The 23509-nt window shown below is 40.5% G+C and overlaps 3 protein-coding genes across 3 annotated transcripts; 2 read left to right on the top strand and 1 right to left on the bottom strand.

Moving 5' to 3' along the window:
* The first annotated feature begins 611 nt into the window (after positions 1-611).
* On the top strand, positions 612-23509 carry LOC120424509 (uncharacterized). The gene is made up of 13 exons (XM_052706991.1): positions 612-1197; positions 1256-1807; positions 1873-2029; positions 7893-8143; positions 9849-10185; positions 10520-10795; positions 21074-21226; positions 21551-21675; positions 21738-21857; positions 21917-22549; positions 22607-22711; positions 22768-22903; positions 22971-23509. The coding sequence occupies exons 1-13, from the start codon at positions 763-765 to the stop codon at positions 23366-23368; spliced, it is 3678 nt and encodes a 1225-aa protein (XP_052562951.1). The 5' UTR covers positions 612-762; the 3' UTR covers positions 23369-23509.
* On the bottom strand, positions 8272-10264 carry LOC120425392 (nucleolar protein 9). Its single transcript, XM_039589911.2, has one exon. The coding sequence runs from the start codon at positions 10197-10199 to the stop codon at positions 8292-8294; it is 1908 nt and encodes a 635-aa protein (XP_039445845.1). The 5' UTR covers positions 10200-10264; the 3' UTR covers positions 8272-8291.
* On the top strand, positions 10442-21281 carry LOC120425405 (uncharacterized). Its single transcript, XM_039589935.2, has 2 exons — positions 10442-10795; positions 21074-21281. The coding sequence occupies exons 1-2, from the start codon at positions 10492-10494 to the stop codon at positions 21229-21231; spliced, it is 462 nt and encodes a 153-aa protein (XP_039445869.1). The 5' UTR covers positions 10442-10491; the 3' UTR covers positions 21232-21281.

The following is a 23509-nucleotide window of genomic DNA, read 5'->3' as shown; positions in this document are numbered from 1 at the left end:
TAAAAAGTGACCCCGTTCGTTTGACAACAGTTGGTGTCAAACCATCGGGGTTTGATTGTATTTCTCATGGAGCGAACTGTCAAAAACTGCTCGACTGCGGGTGCTCCATTGGGCAACGGCCCAGTTTTCGAGCGCCCAGTTAAACAACGCCCAGTTACCGAAAAACTACTGTATCAACTTCCTACCGAACGAAGGGGACGGAAACTTCTATGCAAGCCGAGCTAAAATAGGAATCGAGGTGAAATCAACCGAATTTCCCTCACGACTCGGGAGTGAAAAAATAGCGCAAACTGGCCCTCATTGAGCTGGTTAAATGCAGCCGCAATTGAAGGAACGACAGTGACGGGACGGTGGTCCCGAGACAGTTTCACCTTTGGTATTTGATTATGCGAGTTCACAATATGATTCAGCAAATGTCCCCCTATCGGAACACCCCTAAGCAAGACTATTTTCAATGTGTAAAAAATTAACACGAATGCTGTGTAGTCTAAATTTTGCGTGTATCCATATGTTTGATGTTTCTTGCCAGTTGACCTAAACACAAAACTTGATCATTTCTGCGTTGACCTAAACAGATTTCGACCTGCCGGCAAAATCCCCTTGGTTTTTTTTGACAGCTGCGCTGTCACTCAAACTTTCTCCCCCGAAAGTTTGTAAAATAGTGCGTTGTTTACAACAAGTTTTTTCTGAATCGTGCCAAAAATTTCCATTTTTTTTTAGCGATATCGTGATTACCAAAAGTTTCGGCGCACCAGCCTGACGATGCGAATCTGCCGCGTTTGTGGCGAATCGTTGCTAGCGCAAAGCCAGCCCCAGAGCTTGGACAGGTACACGGGCATTTACTTCCACCTGACCGCGATCCAGCTGGCGGACCACGAAGATCCCGCCCAGTGCAAGATCTGCGGGCTGTGCATCGAGAAGCTGGAGGACTTTGACCGCTTCCGGAAGGTGTGCCTGGAGGTGCACTGGCGGCTGAGCAAAGTGAAATTTGAACCGATAGATGAGGATGCGCACGAGGAGACGGTTCAGGTGGAGTGCAAGACCGAATTTCAGGAAGATTTTGAGCTGATCCGGAGTGTGATTAAGGAGAAGAACGAGGTGGAATCCAGCGATGAAGAGGAGGACGATGATGGCAATTTGGACGGGAATGACTCAGACTCGGACGATGAAGACGACGATTACATGGATGATGATATCGTAAGTTAGGGCAATGTTGAGGGATTAAGGTTTATTAACAGTAATGAATTGTCTTTAGGTTGCAGACGAACTTCCGTTGTTTCCCAAAACAGAGTCCGGCGATTCTGACTCGGAGGATGAGCCCAAGCCTAAGAAGAAACGAGCCAAGTGGGGCAGTTTGAAAAAGGAGCGCAAGGAACCAATGCAGGTTTACGAGTGCGACCAATGTCCGAAGAAGTTCCGCGTCCTGATGCGATTGAACGCCCACAAACGAACCCACGAAGGTTTGAAACCGTTCGTTTGCGAGCTCTGCGGAAAGGACTTTGCCAAGTGGAACAACCTGAAAACGCATCGCATCCAGAAGCACTCGGACAACAAAATCGCCATGCCGTGCATGGAGTGTGGCCAAACGTTCGCTACCAAGCAGGGCTTGAAGCGACACCGGGAGCGCAACCACGACCCCAACTACGTCGCACCGGAGCCGATTTCGTTCATGTGTGACACGTGCGGCAAGACGTTCACCACCAACGGAACGCTCAAGAAGCACAAGTACATCCACACGCCCAACGAGATGCCGTTTGTGTGTCAAATCTGCGACAAAAAGTTCCCCACCAAGCACAAATTGCACGAGGTGGGTACTCTTTATAACGCTTTTAAAGAAGGAAATAAAATTAATTCTCTTTTGCACTCTATCAGCACACGATGCGACACGAGGGCGTAAAGAATCACACTTGCCCGTGCTGCGGCTTGCGGAAAACGACCATGCATGAGCTGAGGACGCACATGAAGAACGTACACTCCAAGTCGCGGACGATTCCGTGCGATTTCTGCACCACGATGTTTGCCAACATTGGTAAGAAAGCTTTGATATTTTTCTTTTTGTTGCAGCTGACGTGGCCGGCCCACCCATCTTCCCAGTCGGGCAGTACTGCAGATCGAGCAACTTCTTCTTCTTCAGACCACGAATGTAGAAGTATCGGGTTCCGATGTGTTTCGTCCGCTTCTCGATCTTGTTGCAGTTTTGATTGTCCACGTAGATCGGTACAGTTCGGTTGATAAATATTTGACTCACTGTACTTATGCTGGTTCAGCTTGAATCCATCGGCTGCTCACTCAACCTACATTTCCAGGAAATGCAGGTCGTTGAATATCGCATCAAACTTCTCCTCAGTCTCGGCAGCGACCACCATGTCGTCCACGTACATGAAAATTTACGCAGTCGACTTTCCGGTCTTCCGTACAAACTCTTCTTCAATCGACACACAGTGTTGACATGTCCGGTTGTGTATCCAGCAGACAGGCCCAGCTAGATGATCTCCTCTATGTTGCCACGAAGGTACGCTGTCTTGACGTCCACGATCGTCAGTAGGATTCGGAACGTTGCTTGTCTCACCAAAGGAGCTAAAATTTCGTCGAAGTCCACGCAAAACTTCTGGGTGAAGCCATGAGTCTGGCCTTGTGCCACACGATGTTGCCCTTTTCGTCCTTTTTTTTCCACAGCTTCGCATCACCACGTTTCATCGTCTCTGCCGGTGTAACGGTATATCCACCGTTTGTTGACTGATGTCCCACTATTGTATCATCCGAGTTCTCGTCTCCACTAGTTTCAGAGTCCAAAACGACCTTGTCATATCTAGAATACGCATCGTAGACATTGTCCGCCAGCTACTTCAAAAAGTACACAGCGATCCGCCGTAACTTATCGTCAACTCGGATAGTACCGACTACCTCCGAGGGATTGAGCCTCCATGGATCCACAGATGTCGCAGCTCGTAACAGGAACGCTTGCGCGCGGGCCTGCCTTGCTTAACGGAAGACGTATCTGCTTTCTCATGGCGCAAATCTTGCACTTTACAACAGCGGACTCGTTGTTTGTAGTGGGCTTAGGAGACTATTCATTTTTTCAAACGTCTCACGCCGTCGACCTTCTAGACGTTCTTCAAATCTTTCACGTGACAGACATTGTGGCGTTTGGATGCTGAGAAAAGGTGTGCACAAGTCGAGTTCCAGATGATAAAAGAGAACGATTCATTCAATCGGCCGGCGAAGTTGCATCAGAGCGTTACGCTCCGCGTTTGTCATTATTGCGTTACATTTAAGTACAGTAGTTGTTCGGTAACTGGGCGTTATTTAACTGGGCTGCTTTTTAACTGGGCGCTCGATAACTGGGCTGTAGCCCAGTTAAAAAGCAGACAAACGTCAAAAAACCAAAACAAACCGAAATGAACGAGGGGTTAATGGATGCCAAAAGCCTTTTCAACAAATAAAAAAAACTTTTTTCAAACATGTATTACATTTCAAGTCACAATTAAAGAAATATGAAAAGTAAGCATTGTAAATAAATTTGAGTATTTTTAATTTTTATTTTTCATCAGGAAAATATTATGCATCGGTGGTCCCCTCGTTATTTTTCGTTCAGCCCAGTTAGCGAGCAGCATTCGGTGACTGGGCTACGTTCTCAGCCCAGTTACCGAACAACTACTGTACAGCGAACGAATTCGTTATAACTCCTCCCTCTTTTAGTAAGAAAGATTTCCAAAAGAAATGAATGCAGTAAGGGCATCTCCACCGCAGAGATCTAATTGCGTGGCAAACCTATCGGTTGGATCCCCATTTTTAGCTTTGCTCCGTAGCTAATACACGTTTTCGCACCGCTGGGAGCTAATTTGGCTACCGAATCAAGCCCACCGCGGGGATCTAATTTATTTATTTTCAAATTCTAGCCGTTTTGTTGATCGAAATCAATAAAACTACATTCTAGCATGATAGAACATGCTTCTAATTGCATTATATGTCCAAATTGGTTGCGTACATCAATAAAATATCATTTTCAAATTTTTAAAAGAGTTCATCCGATTTGCTCCCGACATGTTTGCACCCCATCTTTCGCACCACGGGTAGCAAAGCTAAAGCTAAATTAGCCTTCGAGTTCATTCAGCGAAGAAAAAGTTCATCGGGGATCCGTCGAGTAGCCAAGATAGGTGCTCGAGAAGTCCCCGAGCTGCCGGTGGCTAATGTTTTCAGAGATTTTAGAATTATTTGTCTCTGTTTGGTTGAAGTTGAATTTATTTTGATTATCAAATTTGAATGGATATTGAAGAAATCAGTAATTTGGTTCAAAACGACTTTATTAAATTGAAAAATTGTGATATTTACCATTTTTTAGTATTTTATAAATAAAAAATAATCAACCACCTATATTTGATATAAGCAAATCATCACAGAAAATTTAAACATTTTTGAATTATGTATTAAAATTCAAATATATTTCAAGAATTTTCCTTTTTGTATGCGACTGAAACTCACAAACGTTTTAATAATATTGTATTCGATATAATAATATTGAAAATCCCCGCCGAATCTCATGCAGAATTTTGAAATTAAATGGACAGATATAGTTTTTTGGTCGAAATGAGTAAAAACAGAAGTTGTCTTTATAGCTGTCGGCCACTATTTCTAGTACCAACCAGCAACCTCTGGATTGTGGGTCCAGTGTGCTGTCCAATTGATCCACACGGATCGAAATGAAGTAAACCAGAGTGAAAACAAACTTAAAAGTTATCATACAAATATCTATTAACTGACTGAAAAACTCAATAGTAAAAAAAATAATTTGGAAATTCTAAATAAAAAGTATGCAGAATTGAATAATAATTTTAATATGAAAGTATTTAATTTATTCAGAAATGACATGTCGAAATAACAAATGCTACAAAATCTGAAATTAAGAAATTCCAAAATATAAATTTACGAAAACCCGAAATTCTAATATTCAAAAACACATTTTTTTTATCAAAAATTGAATTCAAAATCAGGCTTTCAAAAATGTATGAATTTAAGAATTTAAGAATTTAAGAACTTAAGAATTTAAGAATTTATGAATTTAAGAATTTAAGAATTTAAGAATTTAAGAATTTAAGAATTTAAGAATTTAAGAATTTAAGAATTTAAGAATTTAAGAACAGGATTGCTGGGATTGCTTGGAATGCTTGTTTTCAAATCCGTATTGGCTTATTTAAAATGTTATGCTTGAATTTTGCTTTTTACTCAATACAAATGACTTGTCTCTTGCATGTCCGGTAGTAGATCGATAATGCGTTGACCAAAATTAAACAAACACAGCCCCAATCTGCAATTCGCAATTCGCAATTTTCAGTGTAAGAACGGGCCTTGACCGAACTTATGCACTAGGTTCCCGACGAACACGCACTGCCCTTACACCTACATCTCACCCTTGCTCTGAGTCAGTACGAGCAGCACGCTAGAACACGCTTTGAGTGTTCGTGCCAGGCATGCACACCTTCTTTTCCGGTTACGCATTTTAACTCGGCCGGGGGTGGTACATTACGTAGGGTTTGATGTAAGTATAAGCGCCTAACCATTTATAGTGTGCCTATCAACTTTTATTAAAGCAAAAACTGTTTTATTTTTAGTTTGAATTCAAAAACTAGTTGTTATTTTACTGTGTATTGTTTTCTCCTGAAATCTTCCCTATTGTTGAGTCTGTTTATCTGTTGCTATTTCTTTTGTCGCGGTGTTTTGTTACAATTTTAGGTCCTAAGCATGTTATAAAAGTTTACCAAAAATACAATAGTAATATTTGTGTTAATCCTTTAACCATTCCATAAATTGAGTAAGGGCTCAAACCTCACTTGTTTGAAAAAAGGGTGAAGATTGAAAACAATTGACAGTAAAAGAGAATTTATTTTTTAAAAATCAAGTATCAATAGTAAGAGAATGATGAGCGTATTTTGAAGAATACAAATGAGAAGCTAGATGTATTAGATGTAAAATTAGACAATAGTTAATAAATAGAGATACAAAACAAGCTTAGATGATAGTAATGATAATTTATAGGACAGATAAAGAATTACTCAAATAAATAAATTCGCTATAAAATCAAAAAAGATTAGGCGAATGATAAATAGACTTGATATTACTAGTACATTAAGGAAAAGTATATTTTTAAGGAAAAAAAAAGAAAAAAAAACAAAACAAAGTTTGTTACAGCAGTATCAATTGATAGAAAAGAGTGGAAAAGCTTTGAGAGATAAGAGAATCAAAAGTTAGTAAAATTAAAATCAAATGTTGGATATTAAATAGAAGAATCAGTGAAGAATTGGGAATCAGAAGAGCAAAATAAAAATAGGAGATAGGTGGTAGCTGAGAATGAAGAGAAGAGAAACCCCGTTGTGCGATGCTTCAGGTACATCCACAGCAGTTGACTCAACATACTGCGAATCAGAACAATACCGTCTACAATCACAAATTACTTCCCTTTCCCACATTGTTGCGCCCCTTTCTTTTAGCCGTCTCGACTCTGACCCGCGGTGGTCAAAGGTTTACGATCCGTTTCCACAGGCCACCAGCTAGGTCATCATGAAAACCAAGCCAACGTGGAGGTAAGAAAATAGGACACTCGCAAGGAACCAGAGCTATACTGTTCTGATCAAGATAATTCGGATGATCTAACAGAACTACGGATGTAGTTAGTTACGCTCCTTCCAGGATGTTCCTTACGTGGACGTCAACCGAAGAGCACGCAACAAGGTCAGTGCCATTGCATGCTCTTAGGTATCAATCCTTGGCCTGCTAAACAAACACAGCCCCAATCTGACCTAAAAAACTAAACTGCATCACCCCAAATTACCAAAAGTCATTTTTCATGCGTAAATTTGCAGCACGGAAGGGAAAATATCTCCAAACTCGAATAATTGATATCGAAAAATCAATCATCACTCCTAATGTAAACATTTACTGACGTGAGCAGGATAAACTCTATGTTTACAAACTCACATTGGCCCAATCACATTGTTTTGCTTGAAAAAACCATCCGTCAGACGATTTGCTCCCGGTAGATCCTGGAGCTAACCTGAGTTTTGTTTAGATTCGGATGAACACGGATAAACTCGAACCTAAATTAGCTCTCGCACAAGTACCGCGGTGGGCTTGACGCGGGTGCCAAATTAGCTTTGCAACGCAATTAGGTCCCTGCGGTGGAGACGCCCTAAGTGGCGTTCGGCTTCATAGCGGTCCAAAATTCTTCGACTTCAAGGTACGTCTGCATCGCAAATTTCCAGTCGGCCCATTTTTTGCGACCAGCTAGCCGTTCCAAGGATAAGAAACTTCCGGCTTCGCATCTTGCTCCGGAACAAACTTTTTGAATAAATAATGACTGCTTCACAAATTCTTCTAAGAGTTCAGTTTTGAAATCTTTCTGGGCCCATAACCTTTTGACTCCAGAATACGTAGTCTTCTATGAACTAATCCATTCCATGAGATCTGACGAACTTTTGCTCCAACTTTGCGTAGAAAATTCCTTCTTCTCGGCATCTATCACACGAAGCCGCATCTTACCCAATAGCCCAACACTTTGAAGCCGGTCTCCTGCTTGATTTCGGCTCCGCCGCTTTTCGCTCTCTTCCTGCACATTTCCGGCTTTGCTACAACATCGAAGTTGCGGGGTTGAAGCTCGTTCAACAGAGCGTACTCGTACCCGTGTTTCAAATCGGTGTCCTTTCCGTGCCTAGGTATATGCCCTTTTGTTCCGGATCCTTATTTCTTCTTGATGGTTCGTAATTTCTGTGTTTCCAGTTTCCAGCGTCCGGTTTGGGGCTGCGAATACCTAGTCTTGGGGTGGGGTTGCCAACTTGAATCTTTTTCCACAGCTTAAGCAATTCTGAACTTGACTGTCCATCGAAACGCTCTCTTTCCAGGAAACCTCAACCGCCACGTCAAGATTGTCCACCTGGGCGTAAAGCCGTACAACTGCACGGTTTGCGATCGCGCATTCGGCAAATCCGACCACCTCAAACGCCACATGAAGAGTCACAATCGAACTGGGGGGCCCAGCGGAGGAGGAGTAGCTACGGAAGCAGACGATGATCACATTCCAGTCGTGGACGCGGCGGCCACGTTGCCATCCCAACCGGCGGCCCACACTCCGATGGCGCCGATGCTGGCGCAGGCAGAATGAGGACAGCATGGATTGTGTTAACAAATAAAGCATTTTAAACCGTTTCACCCCAAATAAAGTACTCTCTACTGTGGATAAGGCAGTTCTTTTGTGGTGTTCTATCAAGAGGGAAAGAAATGTTTGATCGAGTAACAGTTTATTACTTACGTTTTCGCGACTCGGCGCCGCCAATCACCTTGTCAAACAGCTTGCCGACCTTATCGTTGAGCGGCGCTGCCGCCGTTCCGTTTTTCCACGCGGTGGGATTCTTGCGGTAGCTGTCGACCGCCAGCTTCCGGTTGATGATGACGCCCCAGGGTTTGCTGTTGAGTTGGGCGACCCGTTCGGACAGTTCCTTCACGATGGATTCTTTTTGGGTGGGGCTGGCCGCGCCGTAGAGTAGCTCGAGGGCGCGCGATCCGTGCGAGGACAGCGCCAGGTCCATGTAGCATCCCTCGAGGTGGCGGATCAGCTTCTCGCGGGACTTTTCCCCCACGAATTTGGACGTGATGAAGGCGTTCACGACGAAGGAACCGCGCGGGTCGGTGAAAATCTTGGCCAGGGAGTCGTTTTTGGTTTCCAGAATGGCGGACACGAGCTTGATTGGTTTGTTGAACTCCAGAATCGCTTGCAGGATGACGGAGCCGTGAAGGTGGATTGGGGCGTTTTCCTGCTTGGCAAGCACTTCCGGCGGCATGAGTTTGAGCACGGAGTTGAGCAGCTTTTCTCCGGTGGCGTCGGAGCAGTGGAGGGCGTCTAGTAGAAGTTTGATCAGCTTTCCCTGCTGGCAGCTTAGCCGGTTGCAAGCTTTGGCCAGGTTTGCAACGACTCCGGTGTGACCTTGTTGAAGGACTTCTTCGAGACCCGCGTCGAGTTCGGAAAAGAAAAGCTCCAGCAAGTGTTTGTCGGCAATGTTATCCAGCAACTTTTGGACGGCAAAGTTGGTGGCACGTGTATTGCTCAGCAGAACTATTTTGCCTTGGAAGAGTTGCTTGAAGAGATGGTCCTTTAGGAAGTCTTCACTGGACACGGAGAGAAGCACTTCCAGCAGTCGAATCGAGCTGTCGTGCTGGAAAACCTTCGGAAGCGGTACCGCTTCTGGTTCGTCATCTTCTGCTGGAGGTTCCTCCTTCAGGAAGCTCTCGTTCAGCAGCTTCTCTCCGATTTGTGCCAGTTGAAACTTGTCCTCGCTTCGAGCCAGCGAAGTGAGCAGGTTCTGCAGCAGAACCGAAGTGAACTCGTTGTAAGGCAAATCGGCAAACTGCGGCCACGCCAGCAGCCGCAAGCTAAACTCGTTGATCAGCTTGGTCCACTTTTCCGGCACGGTTAGCCGTTTCACGACCGAAGACTCCCCTTTGCTAATCTTTTGCTCCGCGATTCCAGCCAGGTTCAGAATGCACTGCCGGATCACGTAGTTCCCGAACGAATCCCACACAAAGTCCTCCAAATTGTTCAGCAAAAATTTCGCCACCTTTTTGACGAACTTCCCGCACACCTTCCGGTGCCCTTCTCCAAACTCATGGCCCATGTTGTACTCCAACTCCCGGCCAAGCTCACCCTTAGCCATCTTCTTAGCAGCCGGACCGTCTTCCTCCTGATCCGGCTGACTCCCGCCAACACACCGAACGACCGCAATAAACAGCATCTTCTGCAGCACGTGCGACGCAAACTTGTCGCAACAAACCACCCGAAAGTTCTCCACAAACACCTCCATCAGATGTTCCAGCGTCGACTCGTCCGTAAACCCCAGCAGATTCTCCAACACCCGGCTGCTCAGCTGATTCGACGACGTCTTGATCTCCTTCTCGCGGATCTGCTCGTACACGTTGCAGGCCATCGTGCTCCGCTCGTCCGCGTCCTCCAGCCCGTTCATCGCTTCCAGAATCTCGACGAAATAGTTGTACTCGTCCTGCTCCAGCTCAGCCCCCCTCCCGAAGCTGTTCTTCCGGCCGAAACCCTTCGCGTTCTGCAGGAACCGCTTGCCGGCGGATTTCTTCTTTTTGTTGCGATTCTTGAAGTGGTTCGAGCCACGTTCCGTCTGCGGCTCAATTGCGGTCGATTCTTCCATTTTTGCGTTTTAAATTCAAGAAATTAAACCGCACTAATTTTTCATTCGAGCCGCCGAATTTCTGAAGTTGAAGAAGTAAACAAAAACACGTGCATTTGAGTTACACGCAAAATCAGAAAAAGTAACTTCGAATCGCACTTAATGTTGGACTTGGAGTATTCCCCACTTTTCGTGCACGAACCTGGTTGACCTCATCTATTTAATTTCGACCTTTTCGGTAGATACCCGCGAACACATTTTTGCTCGTTCAAGAAACCGTCCGCGAAAATTTTCCATTTTTCACTTTAAAAAAATGTCCTCCACCAACGCCCTCGTCGAAGTCCTGGAGGAGTACCACTACCTCGCGGAACCGTTCGACCGTGGCCAGCTGAAGGAAATGGCCAGCGCGGTCCCGCCCAAGGATTGCCGCGCCGACGAGGAGTTTCGCGAAAGTTTGACGTCGCGCCAGCGGGAAGTGCTCGACGAGGTGCAGGAGCTGGTGCGCGATCGGATCGGGCGGCGGGCGCGCCAGGAATCGGTCAAGGACGTGGTCGGCATGCAGGTGGACGTGAGCGCCCAGTACCGGGTGACCTGCGACAGCTACAAGGAGATGCTGGGTGAGTTGGAAGGTTTTTCTAAGCGAATTCCGAAAAAAAAATCTTCTGAAAAGACTTTGTTCAAAGAAATCACAAGCTGGCAACTTCACTTGAAAAACTGGCATCAAACACGCAAGCGCCACGGCTTCGAACAAACTTTCAGAGCTGTCAAGCTCAGATGAGATTTTTTGCTAAACGCCAAAACGCATGCCAAGGCGACAACTGAGCTGGCGGTGTTTTAAAAAAGGAACATTCTTAGATCCGGTTCTTGAAGCCCCACAAGACCGTTGCATTGATCACGCTCTGGATGAACAACTGTTCGGGGCAATTGGATCCTTTTGGGTTCCCGATTTTGTTGCACAATTCTGCTGAAACGGACACGAAAACGCGGAACATCAAATACTTTGAGTCAGGACACACATTTATGGCGGTGGGCTCACTCCATCAGCAGCGTAAATCGTCGCCGCCGCCAGTAACGTACACTGACTTTGAAGAAGTGGTACATCGGGGATCGAGTACTTCATCGAACTGGATGTCAACGCTATACACTCTGAACCAACTGAAGCCTGTAGGGCCGAAGCTATCCGACAATATCCGGCTGATTCACAGCCGGACAGGAAAAAAACGATCGAAATCAGTTCCGAAAGGAAAGATGCTCTGATCTCCGTTCTAATAAAAGAATTAACGATATACTGGAAGAACTTGGCGATCAAAGAAACATCATCATTTCCGTTACCAATAAAAAACTATTTAGTTCGTAAATAATAAGCATTAAGGTGCACCATGACATGACAGACATGTCTAAATTCAATGTTGAAAACAGTCTGGAAGTCTGGCTGGTCCGGAGTGTATGTATTCCCCCAAGTTAGGTACTTGACATTCCCGTCCGTGTTTGGGAAGCGCTCATTTTGCTTGCTGCATTTTGAAAATATTTTAAAACATTGAATTGTTTCAATAGAGGAGAAGAGCAACTCACGACAAAATTTTGAGGCTAGGAATTTTGACAGGTATGATTTTCATAAAGTATTCGCCTCCTTTTCTCTCCCACAGAAAACCTGGGAACGAGGTAGCTGTCAAACTAGGCCAAAATGTTAAAGTCACTCACAAAATGAACTTTGAGTGATTTGAGTTCATTTCTGACGTCTCAGCTACATTGTCCCCAGTTTTCTGTGGGAGAGAAAAGGAGGCGAATACTTTATGAAAATCATACCTGTCAAAATTTCTAGCCTCAAAATTTTGTCGTGAGTTGCTTTTCTCCTCTATAGCACTCATGGGAGCTTGCTCCCGAATCCACGATCGATTCTTGCCGTTTGCTGTTGTCCAATAAAAAAGCATACGATTTCTTGACGCTAGCGTTGTCGTTGACTTCCACGTCGTAATCACTCATCTGGGCAATCCACTTTATTATGGCCTTCCTTACCGTATCTGTAGCAGATCAGCTTCCTCTTGAATGCCACTTTGTACCCAAGTTGCGTAACGCAACTGTCGTGTTTCTAGCTTCACCTTCGTTCATCTTGCGCTCCTGGTCAAGAATTTTCCTTTTCACGTAATCCAGCTTAAGATCCTCGTCCTTAATGATCAGCAAATCAGTCCGGACTTAATTGTAGCTCATCAGTAAGCTTCGCAAGAGCATCGCAAACTGGACATCCTCATCCGGATTAGCAGCATTTCCGTTTCGAACGCCCATAGAGATATCCACGCGCGATAGTGTGTTAGTGTTTAACAAAATTACATACAGACATAGGCAAATCGAGTAGAATAATTCGTCTGTCAAAATCAGCTGTGTCCTATGTTATACCATGAGCACGTGGTAAACAGCTGGTTTTTAAAGGCCAGTTCGGCTACTCGATTTGCCTATGTCTGCGTGAAAATAGTGTAAACAAAATCAGCTGCTTGGAATTCAGGCAATCACAATCGATCAAAACCAAAACAATGCTTTAAATACAAATACTAACACAGAATTATGGTGTGCGTGAGAGAAACCGTGGAGATCTCTATTGCGCATTGTTTTCGTTGTTCAGCTTCTCTACTCTAAACCTAAGAGGCTCTAAACCAGAGACGAATCGAGCTCTACAGGCTCAATAAAAACTCCTTACCTGCTCTGTATGGTAGAACAGAGCTAAGCTTTGTATGCAGCGAACAGAGCCAGCTCTGTATGGGGAAAAATAATATTGATTTGCATATATCTCAAAAACGATAAGTTTTAGAAAGTTGACATGTTCTAGAAAGTTGCTGGTACCAAAAGGTTTTATATTATTGCCTCAGACGTAATTACAATTTGGTTGATTTTAGTTGTGCAAAACAAGAAAAAACTATTTATTTTCTAAGATACAAGGTACAGAATATTTTTGTTTTCGACAAAGTTGCTCAACTACCAAAAATGAACAACTCTCTCAAAGAAACCAAAGCTCTATCTTCAATAGATACCGAAATAAAAAATAAAAACTATTTTTATAATAAATACTGCTTGCGACAAACACAAAGCGACCGCGTCGTAGGCACAGGTAATATGAGGCATGTTTGGTAGAGATCGTCTGAAGTGAAAACTAGTATAGCAGAGTGTTCATAGAGAGTTTTTATGTTAAATGCTCTCGTCTGGATGGTTGAAAGAAATTTCAGATAAAATTATACAAATTTATAAAATTATATTCTTTTTATTGTACTGGTAAGTAATTAAGATTAGAAACAACAAAATTATTGCACAGCTATTTTTATGTTTGTCTTGACAAAACAAATGTTTAACAATATTACAAGTTTTGTACAACAAATTAAGATAATTGTACTGGTAAGTAATTAAGATTAGAAACAACAAAATTATTGCACAGCTATTTTTATGTTTGTCTTGACAAAACAAATGTTTAACAATATTACAAGTTTTGTACAACAAATTAAGATAAAAAACAATTTCAAATACGCAAGTTAAAAAAATAAAAAATAAATCTTCTAAAAATTATTTTAATTTTATAAAAAGAAAATCAGTTAACATAAGTTTAACCTTATAAAGATTTCAGGAAACTTTTCTATTTTATTTAATTCAACAGAAAAAACTATATTTTTCAAGCAAGATAACCATAAGAAAGTTTCAAGCTCTAAATAATCTCTATGATATTTTTTTACATTTTGTCACCTTTTTTAAATAAAATAAGAAAATGAAATTAAATAGCAAGAACCATTTTTTCTTTATTTCTCAAGTCAGGAAATCAGTGAAGAGTTTCAACGACGACGTTTCAAGCTCTAAATGCTCTCTATGGAAATTTGCCATTTTATTACCTGTATTCTAAATATTTTTTATTTTTCAAACAAAGGAAAGCAGTGAAGAGTTTTTAGCTCTAAATGCTCTCTATGGAAATTTGCCATTTTATTACCAGTATTCTATTTTTTTTTTTCAAATAAAGGAAAGCAGTGAAGAGTTTTTAGCTCTAATGGAAATTTAGTAAAAACATAATCGACAATAAAATATATTATCGATTTATTTTGTCCAACTTAAATTTAATTACATTTTTCAACTCATTTGATGTTAAAATCTTGTAGCGAGAAAAAAAAATAGCAAAATTTCCATAAAGAGCATTTAGAACAAAAAACTCTTCACTGATTTCCTGAAAAAAATAGAATACATGTAATAAAATGGCAAATTTCCATAGAGAGCATTTAGAGCTAAAAACTCTTCACTGCTTTCCTTTGTTTGAAAAATAAAAAAAAATATTTAGAAAACAGGTAATAAAATGGCAAATTTCCATAGAGAGCATTTAGAGCTAAAAACTCTTCACTGCTTTCCTTTATTTGAAAAATAAAAAAATATTTAGAATACAGGTAATAAAATGGCAAATTTCCATAGAGAGAGCATTTAGAGCTAAAAACTCTTCACTGCTTTCCTTTATTTGAAAAATAAAAAAAAATATTTAGAAAACAGGTAATAAAATGGCAAATTTCCATAGAGAGAGCATTTAGAGCTAAAAACTCTTCACTGCTTTCCTTTATTTGAAAAATAAAAAAATATTTAGAATACAGGTAATAAAATGGCAAATTTCCATAGAGAGCATTTAGAGCTAGAAACTCTTCACTGCTTTCCTTTATTTGAAAAATAAAAAAATATTTAGAATACAGGTAATAAAATGGCAAATTTCCATAGAGAGAGCATTTAGAGCTAAAAACTCTTCACTGCTTTCCTTTGTTTGAAAAATAAAAAAAAAATATTTGGAATACAGTTAATACAATGGCAAATTTCCATAGAGAGCATTTAGAGCTAAAAACTCTTCACTGCTTTCCTATGTTTGAAAAATAAAAAAAAATTAGAATACAGGTAATAAAATGGCAAATTTCCATAGAGAGCATTTAGAGCTTGAAACTCTTCACTGATTTCCTGGCTTGAGAAATAAAGAAAAAATGGTTCTTGCTATTTAATTTCATTTTCTTATTTTATTTAAAAAAGGTGACAAAATGTAAAAAAAATATCATAGAGATTATTTAGAGCTTGAAACTTTCTTATGGTTATCTTGCTTGAAAAATATAGTTTTTTCTGTTGAATTAAATAAAATAGAAAAGTTTCCTGAAATCTTTATAAGGTTAAACTTATGTTAACTGATTTTCTTTTTATAAAATTAAAATAATTTTTAGAAGATTTAGTTTTTATTTTTTTAACTTGCGTATTTGAAATTGTTTTTTATCTTAATTTGTTGTACAAAACTTGTAATTTTGTTAAACATTTGTTTTGTCAAGACAAACATAAAAATAGCTGTGCAATAATTTTGTTGTTTCTAATCTTAATTACTTACCAGTACAATAAAAAGAATATAATTTTATAAATTTGTATAATTTTATCTGAAATTTCTTTCAACCATCCAGACGAGAGCATTTAACATAAAAACTCTCTATGAACACTCTGCTATACTAGTTTTCACTTCAGACGATCTCTACCAAACATGCCTCATATTACCTGTGCCTACGACGCGGTCGCTTTGTGTTTGTCGCAAGCAGTATTTATTATAAAAATAGTTTTTATTTTTTATTTCGGTATCTATTGAAGATAGAGCTTTGGTGTCTTCGAGAGAGTTGTTCATTTTTGGTAGTTGAGCAACTTTGTCGAAAACAAAAATATTCTATACCTTGTATCTTAGAAAATAAATAGTTTTTTCTTGTTTTGCACAACTAAAATCAACCAAATTGTAATTACGTCTGAGGCAATAATATAGAACCTTTTGGTACCAGCAACTTTCTAGAACATGTCAACTTTCTAAAACTTATCGTTTTTGAGATATATGCAAATCAATATTATTTTTCCCCATACAGAGCTGGCTCTGTTCGCTGCATACAGAGCTTAGCCGGCTTAGCTCTGTTCTACCATACAGAGCAGGTAAGGAGTTTTTATTGAGCCTGTAGAGCTCGATGCGTCTCTGCTCTAAACTTCGCTTCCACTTTCCTCGACTTTCTTCAAACTGCAGATTCTGATTACGTTGTCGCCTTGGTTACTGGGCCCATAACCTATAGAGATATCCACGGTTTCTGACACGCACACTATGATGCTGTGTTTATAATACTTTTACGCAGACACTGGCAAATCGAGTAGCTAAACTCGCCTGTAAATACGGTAAATACCAGCTGTTTCCCTGTTTGAAAAATGTCGCACGTCGTACGAGTTGTCGCACGGTTTTGATTTTACCGTTTCGATATCGATTGGTCGAAAGGACGACAAACGTACGACAAACACTCGACATGCCCGACGTTGTTTTTTCCATCGATTTACCTTCAATTCGACGTCGATTATCGTCGACGCAAACAGTTTGACAGTTCTCTTCAGTTGAACTTGTTCGGACTTGATTGCAACCGAGTCGAACAAATTGTTGTTGGTTTTAGGCTTTGGGAGGATTTTGGCCAGTTTAAAGGTAAGTTGTGTTCTAGATTGAATTACTTTTTCTGCCGGAAAGTTCCGGCCGGAGTGGGCGACAACCGAATCAAATTGTCTTGTATTCCAGATTGCGGTCTTCGTGGCGGTATAGGAGGAAGAGGAGGACGGGAAATATGGATTACTCGGCGAGCCATTCCGGAAGACGGGACGGGAAGGAACCAGTTTGCGATCGAGGAAGCCGTTAGTGTTTGGTTTTTTACTTTCCGCGGGAGGTTGCCTCCATATCTAATGGAACTGGTGAGTCATGTTTTAGAAACGATGGAGGAGGTGTGCTGGGAGTGCGATTGGACGATCGAAATTAAAAATTAGATGAACATCACAAATTCTTAACTTTTTAATCCAATAATGCTTAAAAAAAACTTCAACGCTGATTTGATTTGATAATTGTAAAATTAAATTATAAAGTTTTTCATTCTTAATTTAAAATTCTAGCATTCCAGAACTTAAGAATGCAAGAAATTGAAAATTCTAAATTCATTTAATTTCTTGATATTGTGCAAATTGTTAATATTCTTAAATTATACAATTCATTAATTTAAAATTCTCAAAGTCTTCAAATATTAAAAAAAATAAACTCTAAAATATGAAAATTTCCTAATAATTTCCCTAATTCTTAAATACAAAATTTTTCAATTCATAAATACTAAAAATCTAACATTATAAAGTTCATAAATTCCCAAAACGTTAGTCGCACGAGTTGAAATTTTGAATTCTAAAATTCTAAAAATTATATGTTCTAAAATTCCAAAATTGTAAATTCTAAAAATGCTAAAATTCAAATAATTTATATTTTTAAATAAAAATTATCAAAAATTCTATTTGTTATAAATTCTACGCATTTTAAAAATTAGTAAGTTTCTTAAAATTCTAAAAATTAAAAAAATCTCTTTTTTTTGCACATCTTAAATTTTTGATAATTTTAAATAAAACAAATTTAAAAAATTCTAAAAATTAAAAAAAAATAAAAAAAATACAAAAATTTTACAAAATATATTTTTTAAATTTTAAAAATGTTAAAGTTTTTATTTCTTTTAAATATTTTAAACTTTTAAAAATTCTTTTAAAAAAATCTAAAAATTCCTCAATTTTAAAATTGGAAAAATTTTAAATCTATTAACTTTTGAAATTTTTTTTGGTCTAATGAAAAATAGGAGTTAAAAATATCACGAATTGAAGTAAATGATTTTGGTATTGAGGTACTCTCCAATTTTAATATTCAGAAAATTAGAATTTTAGAATTTTAGAATTTTAGAATTTTAGAATTTTAGAATTTTAGAATTTTAGAATTTTAGAATTTTAGAATTTGATGATGAGATGATGATGCTGAAATTTGTAAACGTTTGATCATTAAATATTTTTAGAATTCTCAAATTTGGTACAATTTTTAAATAATAATAATATTGTCGGATTTTTTAATTATTTGCAGTAATTTGAGTTTTATACGTTTTTAAATTTAAATTTTTAAGATGTCTTCAATTAGAATTCTTTTTAAAAAAACCAATGCGCCATGGGTTTTCTATGTACATAGGACATTTTGTAAAAGTAAGCGAGAATAAATAAATTTAGTTTTTCTTTTATGGTTACAAAATATTTGAATATTACATATTTGAAATTGTATTGTTTTGAAATTTTATTATTATTATTATTGAATTCTGAATTTAATTTATGAATTCTTGCCAATTGTTGATTGATGTTATATTTTTTCAGGCAACAAACATATTCTGATCTGATCCTGCCGGAAACCATGCGTCCCCGTGTGGTCCCGCGTGGCTTCCGTAGAACCCAAGGAAGCAGCCTCTCGAACTCCGGTAAACATCAATCCGTCGGAGGTTCAAGATCGTCGCCAAGGTGTCGCATCCGGGTTTTGATCAGCGCGTCGAGGAGCAAAAGTCCAACACGGCCAAGATGCTGCCACGGCCGCCTCCAACATCCAAGCCGGAAGCTGCGGTCAAGGCAAATCCCGAAGGAAGCAAAGTTGGAGAAGAATCGGCGATCCGCAAGTGAAATTAAGTGAACAAGTTGACAGTTGAAATAAAAAAAAACAATAAAAACAAAACAAAAGTTTTTTTCAACTGCAACAAAACCTAAAAATCCGAAATGACAGCACACGACAATAGCACGACATTCTAAATAACAAAACCGTGCGACGTCGGTCGAATGTCGTACGACAATGTCGTACAATTTCGATCATCGATCGCACGACAAATACGACATTTTGGTGCAAAAACGTATGACATTCGCGCGAAAGTCGCACGACATTGTCGAGCGACGTCGTACAATTGCACGGACGACAAACGACAGACGTCTGACGGACTTTTCAGTCAGGGCTGTTTGAAAAATGTCGCACGTCGTACGAGTTGTCGCACGGTTTTGATTTTACCGTTTCGATATCGATTGGTCGAAAGGACGACAAACGTACGACAAACACTCGACCTGCCCGACATTGTTTTTTCCATCGATTAACGTCAATTATCGTCGACGCAAACAGTTTGACAGTTCTCTTCAGTTGATCTTGTTCGGACTCGCCCTGACTGAAAAGTCCGTCAGACGTCCGTCGTTTGTCGTCCGTGCAATCGAACGACGTCGCACGACAATGTCGTGCGACTTTCGCACGAATGTCATACGTTTTTGCACCAAAATGTCGTATTTGTCGTGCGATCGATGATCGAAATTGTACGACATTGTCGTACGACATTCGACCGACGTCGTACGGTTTTGTTATTTAGAATGTCGTGCTATTGTCGTGTGCTGTCATTTCGGTTTTTTAGGTTATGTTGCAGTTGAAAAACTGTTTGTTTTGTTTTTATTGTTTTTTTTTATTCAAGCTGTCAAAAATTTACAAAAAATATTCACTTGTTCACCTAATTTCACTTGCGTTTTGCTGATTCTTCTCCAACTTGGCTTCCTTCGGGATTTGCCTTGACCGCAGCTTCCGGCTTGGATGTTGGTGTTCTTCTGAGGCGGCTGTGGCAGCATCTTTGTCGTGTTGGACTTTTACTCCTCGACGAGCTGATCAGTTGCGATCGAGGAAGCGGTTGGTGAGTCATGTTTTAGAAACGATGACGGAGGTGTGCTGGAAGTGCGATTGGACGATCGAAATTAAAAATAGGATGAATGGAACATCGCAAATTCTAAACTTTTCAGTCCAATAATTCCAAACTGAAAAATAAAAAAATCTAAAATACTAAAGTTTAAAAAACTTCAACGCTGATTTGATTTGATAATTGTAAAATTAAATTATAAAGTTTTTCTTTCTTATTTAAAATTCTAGCATTCCAGAACTTAAGAATGCAAGAATTTGAAAATTCTAAATTTATTTAATTTCTTGATATTGTGCAAATTGTTAAAATTCTCAAATTTCTTGAATTTAAAATTCCCTAATAACTAAATACTAAAATTCTACAATTCATAAATACAAAAAATCTAACATTATAAAGTTCTTAAATTCCTAAAACGTTAGTCGCCCGAGTTAGAATTTTGAATTCGAAAATTCTAAACATTATAAGTTCTAAAATTCCAAAATTGTAAATTCTAAAAATGCAAAAATTCAAATAATTTATATTTTTAAATAAAAAAAATACAAATTCTAAAAATTAAAAAAAATTAAAATGAAAAAAATAACAAAGGACACAGCTGACTTTGACAGACGAATCATTCTACTCGATTTGCCTATGTATGCGTGTAAATTTTGTTACGAACTAACACACTCTCGCGCGTGGATATCTCTATTGGCAGAACACGACTTGCAGGGACAACCAACAGAGCAAGAATGATTTATAAATATATTGGCGAACGGTAAGGAGGTAAGGAATGTCCAAGAGATTGATCAAGCTGACGGATGTGTTGTACATTCAGGGACTCGAGATGAACCTCATTTCGGTGGCTAAGCTGATAGTGAAGGTAGCGGAAATCCAGTTCGGCAAACAAGGCTGCCGGATAATGTCACGAGGAGAGACAGCAGCGGTGGTGGGTACGCAGTTTGTGGGAGTCCTGATCGAAAGCAAACGTCGAAGCAAGAAGACGAAGATAAGGGATGTATTTGAGTATACATTGAGCGGTGTTCCAAATTTGGGTCAAGATCAACGTAAAATGAAGGATCCTGTCCAGTATCACGAGGATGTGGTACAACCGGTTTACTTCTTTCGAGCATTATCCAAACGGCGTGTGAGTTGTCGAACCAAAAGAAAGGAGTGGAGTGTCGAGAACAAAGTGTCCAGGATTCAGGAGGAGATGGAGATCCTGACCACTGGAACTCGCAAAATCGAAGCCCGAAGCTTGATGTTGGCTTGATGTAATTTGTTGAATAAATCATTCTTGTTCTGTTCGTTGCCCCTGCAAGACGTGTTCTTCCAATATATCTTAATCTAAAATCTAAATTTTCCCATCTATTCCTGCAGGCAAAATAAAGATCTACGAACTGGACGTCATGCTCGAGGACCGGCACATCGAGGAGCTGCGCCTGGACAGTTTGGAGGTGAAGTACACCATGACCGATACCCTGTCAAAGGTTGCACTGCTCCAGGAATCAGCTCTTCCGGAAGTCAATACAAGTTAAGTCTTCACAATATGCCAAACATACGATTACATTGCTGTAAATAAGAGCGATTAAAATATACCAATATTAAATATTATTTGTTGGGAAATTAAATATGTTTAAAAATTATCAAGTTCGATTCAAGTGTGAAAATTAACCAAATCGAGTAGTGCTCATAAACGTGTGTGAATAAAATTCTCCACGCTTTCAGCTAACCGTGCATTGTGACAGATTCTGACGTATTGATATTTTTGATGCAGCTGCATCGGTGGCTTTCTTCCTCCCTTTGAAGAGTTTACCGTTTTTTCGACGTGAATTATTTACAATAGTTTTTCGGTTTGAAGAATAGTGCTCAACAAGATGGACATGTGCCGGGCCTGCGGGGAGTTCCCCGACGGGACCAACCAGCTGTCGGAGTACTTGGAAAAGTATTCCGACATTTACTTCAATCTGACATCGATTAAGGTGAGCATTGTTTTGGAAAGGGGTTTGAGGGGGAATTTAATTTTGTTTTTTTGGTCTTTTAGCTGCCTCCAGGGGAAGATTCGGACCGGCAGCGGATCTGCGAGGGATGTCACCTGAAGCTGTTGGAGTACAACCGATTCCGGACGGTTTGCTTGCAGGTTCATTACAAGCTATCGGCTATTGTGAGTGCGAAATTGGTAAAATTTTGAACTCGTTAAGATTGCTTGATTTTCATTTGCAGAAAAAGGAAATTGAACCAGACCAGGGAGATGTCGTGGACTTGGAGTGCAAGCCAAACGTCGACGCGCTGAAGATTGAGCAGTTTGATTTCTCTGACAACGACTTGGCGGAAGATGACGGACGGAATGCGGGAAAAGAAGAAGAGCACTCCGAGGATGACAATTCGTTCCAGGGAGATTCCAGCTCGAATTCCAGCAGCGAGAGTGAATCGGAGGACGAACGACCGATCGCCAGTCGGCGGAAAAATAAGCAGAAGCAGAGCGCCAAGTCCAAACCGGTGGACGACAGCAAGGAGCAGATTTATCCCTGTACGGAGTGTAACAAAAAGTTCCGCAGCGAGACGCGCTTCCAGGGCCACATGCGGATGCACGAGGGTCTCAAACCGGCACTCTGCACGACCTGCGGCAAATCGTTCGCCAAGTACAACAGTCTGAAGCTGCACATCAACCAGAAGCACTCGGAGAACAAGGTCAAGTATCCGTGCGACTTTCCGGGCTGCGAGCACGTCTACTCGACGAAGCAAACGATGCAGCAGCACCGGAAGAAGCACGACCCGAACTACGTGACGCCGGAGCAGAAGCGGTCCGTTTGCGATCAGTGCGGCAAGACGTTCTCGACGACCGGGGCGCTAAAGGTAAGGTGGATGGGTCGTAATTTTGAAGGAGAACTTAAATTTTGCTGCTCGTTTCAGAAACATAGTTACATTCATACTGGCGATATGCCTTTCCAGTGCACAGTCTGTAATAAAAAGCTTCCAACGGCTCACAAGCTGAAGGAACACACAATGAGACATGAGGTAAGATCGAATTAACCTTGAGTTTTCACCCATTTATTTTTTGGAAATTTTTATAGGGAGTCAAAAATCACGTTTGCCCGTACTGTGGAATGAAGAAGACGACTCGTCACGAGCTAAAGGTTCACATGAACTATCACACCCGTGAGAAGCAATTCACGTGTCACGTGTGCGCACAAGTCTTTTCCAACATTGGTAAATTACCCTTGATGCACGACATCAACAATCTTCTCAATTCCGATCCTTCTCCCCTCAAACCCAGGCAACATGAGCCGCCACATCCGCATCGTCCACTGTGGCATCAAGAAGTACTCGTGCACGTACTGCGAGCGCTCCTTTGGCAAGGCCGAAACGCTCAAGCATCACGTCATGATCCACACGGGAGAGAAACCGCACGAGTGCAAGATATGCGGCCGGCGCTTCATCCAGTCGGTGGCGCTGCAAACGCACATGAAAACGCACCGGAAGCATCAACAGCAGCAACAGCAATCGATGCAGCAACAGCAGTCGCCTTCGGTTGGGCCGCAAATTGCACCCCAGCTGGCGCTTGATCCGCAGCAGCAGCAGCAGCAAACTCAGCTTCACCATCCGTCGATGATGATGCATTCGCCACCGCCGCAGATTCCGCTTGGGGCGCCCCAGCAGCAGCATTTACAGTGAGAACATACATTTAAAATGTGAACTGTGTATAAAGTGGCTTGGCGTAGGGAAGGGAAATGATGAATCTTTGTAAACTCTATAATATCTCTTATAACGTAAACTAAGTTATATTTCTGAAAATAAACGTAATTGTGTAATTAA

The sequence above is a fragment of the Culex pipiens genome, chromosome 2 (assembly GCF_016801865.2).
Source record: "Culex pipiens pallens isolate TS chromosome 2, TS_CPP_V2, whole genome shotgun sequence".
Taxonomy (NCBI): Eukaryota; Metazoa; Arthropoda; class Insecta; order Diptera; family Culicidae; genus Culex; species Culex pipiens.
This window is presented reverse-complemented; position numbering and strand designations above follow the sequence as displayed.

Coding starts and splice junctions, on each gene's coding strand:
- LOC120424509 (XM_052706991.1), top strand. CDS start 763: ATGCGAATCTGCCGCGTTTGTGGCGAATCGTTGCTAGCGCAAAGCCAG. Junction 2,030..7,892: donor CACGATGTTTGCCAACATTG/GTAAGAAAGCTT, acceptor CTCTCTTTCCAG/GAAACCTCAACCGCCACGTC. Junction 10,796..21,073: donor CAGCTACAAGGAGATGCTGG/GTGAGTTGGAAG, acceptor CTATTCCTGCAG/GCAAAATAAAGATCTACGAA.
- LOC120425392 (XM_039589911.2), bottom strand. CDS start 10,199: ATGGAAGAATCGACCGCAATTGAGCCGCAGACGGAACGTGGCTCGAAC.
- LOC120425405 (XM_039589935.2), top strand. CDS start 10,492: ATGTCCTCCACCAACGCCCTCGTCGAAGTCCTGGAGGAGTACCACTAC. Junction 10,796..21,073: donor CAGCTACAAGGAGATGCTGG/GTGAGTTGGAAG, acceptor CTATTCCTGCAG/GCAAAATAAAGATCTACGAA.